This window comes from Arachis ipaensis, chromosome B8 (genome assembly GCF_059453495.1).
Source record: "Arachis ipaensis isolate K30076 ecotype BB chromosome B8, ASM5945349v1, whole genome shotgun sequence".
Classification (NCBI taxonomy): Eukaryota; Viridiplantae; Streptophyta; class Magnoliopsida; order Fabales; family Fabaceae; genus Arachis; species Arachis ipaensis.
Genome location: NC_142443.1, coordinates 138,953,397 through 138,959,058, shown reverse-complemented (window position 1 = coordinate 138,959,058; position 5,662 = coordinate 138,953,397). Strand labels below are relative to the sequence as shown.

Genomic DNA, 5,662 nt, shown 5'->3' with positions numbered 1-5,662 from the left:
AATGTATTTTTTTCATAAATTATGTAAACCAGGACAGGGGTCCTGCGATTTACGAATGCACGTAATCCGCTACAGGGGTGTCGCGGATTACGTTCGAAACAAATCATCACATAATCCGCGGTAGGGGTGTTGCGGTTTATGTGTGATGATGCAAACGTGCATAAACCGCTATAGGGGTCTAGCAGTTTATGCCTTAGTGTGGACTTAGTTCAATTTTAATGGAGGATGAGTTTTTGGATGAAACTTTGGTTTGCATTTTTTATGTATGGCGCAACATAGGTTGATACTTTGATTTAATTAAAATTAGTCTCTTGAACTCATAGAATTACGAATAAAATTAGAACACCTTTACTCAAGAGAATCCCAACTACATAGAGAATCGCTAACAATAACCACGTCACTGTAAAGCAAACAGTAAGTACAACTTTACTTAACAGTAAGTACAACTAAAACAGGACAAGAACACAAATAAGAAAAGAAAAATGAAAGCTAATCATGACGACTTAATGACACCTATGCCTCAGCACTGGGGGTGGATCCTCGCTGAGGGCAAGTCCTGCGAGTGTGTCCTGTCTGTCTGCATAGCCCACATCACTTCGGCCGACTAGTATCGGCCTCATCCATGGTGTTACAGATTCTTGTTGACCTCGATCGCCCTTCTCTGGCACGTCTCATGCTAGGATCAGGAACGATAGTAGGACCGGCATACGGTGGCCAAAGACCCTCTGGAATAGGGGGCAAAAACCCCATCCGGTATACACTGAATACCTTACTCATGGTATAAACCTCACAGACATATGTAGCCCAGTCTAATCAGGACTGAGCACAACTTGCAATTGCATGGCAGCACGGGTAATGGAGAGCTTGAAAGTACCCGTAGTCACAAGTGCGATCTCTGAGGGAAACCCGATACGTTCCAAGCGAAAAGTTACCGGTAAGAGTCGTCTCAGCCACGGTATACTCAGACTGATATCTGTCAAACAGAGTAACCGTGAAGCACCTCGAATCTTTCAAGTTTCGCTCTATCGCCTTGACCAGCGCCTGGCAAAACCGTTGGCTTAATCCCAACTGCACCCCTGCTGTCTACCCTCGGATGACAAAAAGCTCTGCCAACCTCCCGTATGTGGATTTCACAAGTGTAGTAACTGGCAGATTCCGTGTCCCCTTCAATACAGAGTAAACACACTCGGATATGTTCATCGTCATGTAGCCGAACCGACTGCCTCCATCTTGGTGTTGGGTCCACGTATCGTACTCCAGTCGATTGGCCCAATCACACATAGCTGGATTCTTCGTCCTCATAATATCAAATCCGTAGTCAAACTCGGCCTCAGTTTTGGCATACGCCGCATTCACGAGCATCCGCCTTGCATCCTGATCCTTGAAACTGAGAGCAAAATTAGCCGCAACGTGTCGAATGCAATATGCTTGATATGCATGAGGCGATTGCCAACCACTGTCTGGTGCCTCCAGTGTAGCCTTAACGCAGTTGTGTCTGTCAGAGATCACCAGAATCTCTTCTTGTGGGGTCACATGTTGACACAAGTGGGGTAAGAAAAAAGCCAACGACTCAGCATTCTCTCCCTCAACAAGTGCAAAGGCAACTGGCAATATATTCGAGTTTCTATCTTGCGCAATAGCCAGAAGCAAAGTCCCGCCATACTTCCCATACAGATGTGTACCGTCAACGCATGGAGGGAATGTCCAGAAAAGTCGATGAAAGTACTTTATAGACTCATCAACCTCATCACCTACACACACTAGAGAAGTCTTCAACAAAGCTACCGTTCCATCCATCGTTGCTTGCATCCCAAGGATCCACCGGGGCAACTCGGCATACAACTCTTTCCAATCTCCATAAATCTATGTGACTGCCTTCTGCTTTCCCTTCCACACCTTCCTATAATTAGGCCTGAATCCGTAAGTTGACTCAGTAGCTTATTGCAACACTTTTATCGTAACCGCTGCATCCGTCCGGACCAATGGATATATCCTCGCACAGATTACGTGGTAATCGAGCTGTCGGTGGTCGCTCGAAATCGAAGTGGCTAGGCAAGTGTCCGGTCAATATTGCTCAATGGGGTTACATTCCCGGGAATTTATATAGTGCCCGGCCACACTTACGTCGTAGGGTCAATAGAGTATCGAGTTTTCAACCTGGTACACGTGGTGACAAGCAATGGTACTTTATCCAGGGAATCTCGTATCTCAGATAATTCAAATTCATAAGCCATATGAATAATTCAAAGATCATATCTTAACATTCTCAATCGATATCTCAGCATTCTCAACATTCTTAACATCATAATCATTCATCAATCCAAATCTCATTTCCAAATTCATTCAAAAACTATATTTCAAAGAAAATCCTCATCATCCTTCTTTCCATTCCGTCCATTAACAATCCAAATTCAAAACATAATTCTTTCTTTGATAAATAAATCAATCTTAAAATATATAATGTTTAAAAATAAATCTTTTTAATTAATAACTTCAAATGAAACTTCTAATTTTATAAAATTTCGGTAGCATCTCCTCTAAAACTCGGACACTGCCACCCTTTTCGGGTCCCATCCAAACATTTCTCAAACCTTTTCTCAACCATTTCCAAATCTCAAACATTTTACAGAGTTGAACCAGTTCCAATATTAAATTATTTTCAAATCAAACCAATTCCAACAATAAAACTCTTTTTAAAATCAAATCAGCTCAAATATTAAATCATTTATAAAATCAGATCAACTCAAAATCAAACCGCTCCCAGAATCAATTTATTTTCATATCTCAAATTATTTCCGATTCATTTATATTACCAAGTAAACTCCAAAACCAAGAAAATTCACTTTTCATAATAATCAAGTAAATAACATTTCAAACCGGTTTTTATCAACAACCATACATCACTCACGTAATCAAGCACCCAATAATCCAGTCCAACCAACCATCACATCCACAAGACAAATATAATCACAGAAGTATATCTTTTTGCATCAATATCTATTTATCACAACTCTGTAATATAAAATAGATTTTAAGAAAAATCCCTACCTCAAAGAATCAAACCCGCACCGATTTTAACACGATAAACCCTCTTTTCACCTTATTCTGCAGCAGCTACATCATGATTTGTATTCCAAGCACCCTCTGCTAATGGAGAAGAATGACAAGCAAAAGTAATAACTGCAAACACAGCAGCTCTAGGTAACAGACAGAATAAACACAACCAAGCAAGGCAAAGAGAAACATTACGCACTAATAAAACAGAGTCGGAATGGAGTATTATGGCGAGATAAAGCACAACAGAATTTGTCTTACCAGAAAAGAAACAAGAGAATGGGGAATGGAGAAGCTATAGCTTCGACAAGATTTCCTTTCAATAATCAGAACGGTGAATAAGGGCATAGCCGAGCAGAAATGGCAAGCCAGTGGCGGCGGTAGCATTAATCTGAGTGATTAAGCCAACAGAGACACCAACAATAATCAAAACAGTGGAATAGAATAGAAGCAGAACATAGTTTAAGTAAAGAAGAAGCAGAGTTACCGGTGGATGTTCCGATTTCGACGACGACGGAGCACAGTGGTGGCGGGACGTTGCTCCTGCGATGGCGGTTGGGCAGTGGCGGAGCTCCCACGAAGCCCTCTGTTCTCTCTCCTATACGCGTTTCCTCTCCCTCGGCTCAAACTAGTGGCGGATTCGACCCCATCGACGACGACAAGGGCTCGGGCCAAGAACGATGACGGCGAGGATCGAGGCGACGGCGGTGACTTCGCACAGCACGGCGGCGTGGCGGTGGTGCGACGTCAACAACAAAACACAGCTCCTTTCCCTTCTCGCGTTCTGTTCGATGGCGCTCTCTCTCCCTCTTCCCTTCGGCGGCGACGACGAGAAGCATGGCAGTTGGGCGAGGCGGCGGCGGCGCCAGTCACGATCTCCCTCTCCCTTCAGATCTCTCTCTTCCCCGTTCTTCCTCCTCTGCGGATCTGTTTCCCTCTTCCCCTTTTCTCACCCTCTCTGTTCTTCTCTTTCTTTCTTTCCTTTCTTTTCTTTATTTCTTTCTTTAATTTTCCTGAAGCTGCTGAGTAGTGGGTTTTGGGGAAGGAAGGTTACTGGCGGCGGGCGTGGTATTAGGAAAGTTAGGGTTTTGTTTTTAATTTAATCAAATTAGGATATAGAATATTAATTTGAACTCTAATTTATCTTTGAAATTATTTTAAAAATATTATTTGTGGTATAAAAATACTAATTGATTTTCAATAAATTACCCTAATTGAAAATTCATGGTAATATAATTAATTTTTTCTTTATCTTTAACTTAAAGTATTAAATGATATAAATTAAATTATCTAAAATCAAATCATTTAAAATTCATATTATTTCATAACTACCAATTTTAAAATTTAAATATAGAAAATAATTCAATAATTATAAAATTAGACAAAATTCTAATTTAAATAGCCAAACCTCATTATTTCTCGAATTTTTAAAACTTTAATCATGAATAGAAAAATAATCCATAAGTATAAAGTTTGGATAAAAACTTTAATTTATTTCAAATCCAATTAATTGTCTTTAATTATTTTTACTAAAAATAATTTCTGAAATTAAAATTATAAATAAATATATAATTTGAGATTAATTCAAAATAGGACTTTTCAAAAGTCTTGGGTCTTACATCCTACCCACCTTATAAAAATTTTCATCATAAAAAATTGATACAAAATAAAAGAGATTTCATATCACTCCACTCTTGAATACATTTAAAGAAAAAGCAAAAAGTTCTTAATATATATATATATATATATATATATATAGTTTCAAATACCCGGATTCTCACACCAACTTCAGAGATTCAATTATTCAAACTTCAACTTAACTTATTTCCTCCATCCTTAATCGTACTTCATCAAACAACTCATCTAAGGGTTTTTAACCTCGTCAACACTTCGCAAATCTTAATGGTCACAAACCCAACATCAACAAAATTCTTTCACATGAAATAAGGTTCCACAACTCACTGCAACGTCGTATATTTACAAATTTTCACCTTTTGCGTTCATCAAACGTGTCCTAAAGAGCTAATGTGTCGTTTACTAAGTCTAACGATCACACAAGATACTAAAATTAATCTCGAGTATACTCATAAAGATAATCGACCATAGAAAAGAATGAAAAGTGACAAGGACCGCATTCGCGAGAATTTGAAAGAATAAATGCAATTGTAGGTAAACAATGATGCTCAAGCAACAAAGTTTGCTAGAAAGAAATCAATTGACAACTTCAAGGATAACCTTTGGACCAAAGAAATTCAATAGGATCAATAAAAAGAAAATTAGCGCATTAATTTAAAACATATCCAAGCTGAGTCGAAGAAGTATGAGATTTCATAGAAAATGAATGATTAAAGACTATGGTGACGAATTACTGCGGAACATCTTCAAATAATCACGGGGTTTTCATAGTTCGTGGAGGAGTACGAAATCAATAGCCGTATTGCAAAAGTTTTAACATAGTCAGAAGTGTAAACAGATCAAGGTGTACGTAAGGTACAAATGGTGAAGCAAGGAAATTTAAATTACATCTCAAGAAAAGAGAAGGAGGAATGACACGTCAAATTGAATGGCACAATTTAGAACACATATAATAAAAAAAAGGCACTTTACA

At 38.7% G+C, this 5,662-nt stretch overlaps 1 protein-coding gene across 1 annotated transcript; it reads right to left on the bottom strand.

The window, feature by feature from the left end:
• Positions 1-813: 813 nt before the first annotated feature.
• Positions 814-1,797, bottom strand: LOC148550047 (uncharacterized). The gene is made up of 2 exons (XM_088495913.1): positions 1,088-1,797; positions 814-973 (listed from the first exon to the last, which is right to left on the bottom strand). Exons 1-2 carry the CDS (start codon positions 1,795-1,797, stop codon positions 814-816), a joined length of 870 nt encoding a protein of 289 aa, XP_088352039.1.
• Between the last annotated feature and the right edge of the window lie 3,865 nt (positions 1,798-5,662).

Bases quoted from the DNA above. Each gene is read 5' to 3' on its own strand.
- LOC148550047 (XM_088495913.1), bottom strand. From the start codon at position 1,797: ATGGATGGAACGGTAGCTTTGTTGAAGACTTCTCTAGTGTGTGTAGGT. The intron at 974-1,087 runs GTAGACAGCAGG...TCTGTTTGACAG, and splicing joins GAGCTTTTTGTCATCCGAGG to ATATCAGTCTGAGTATACCG.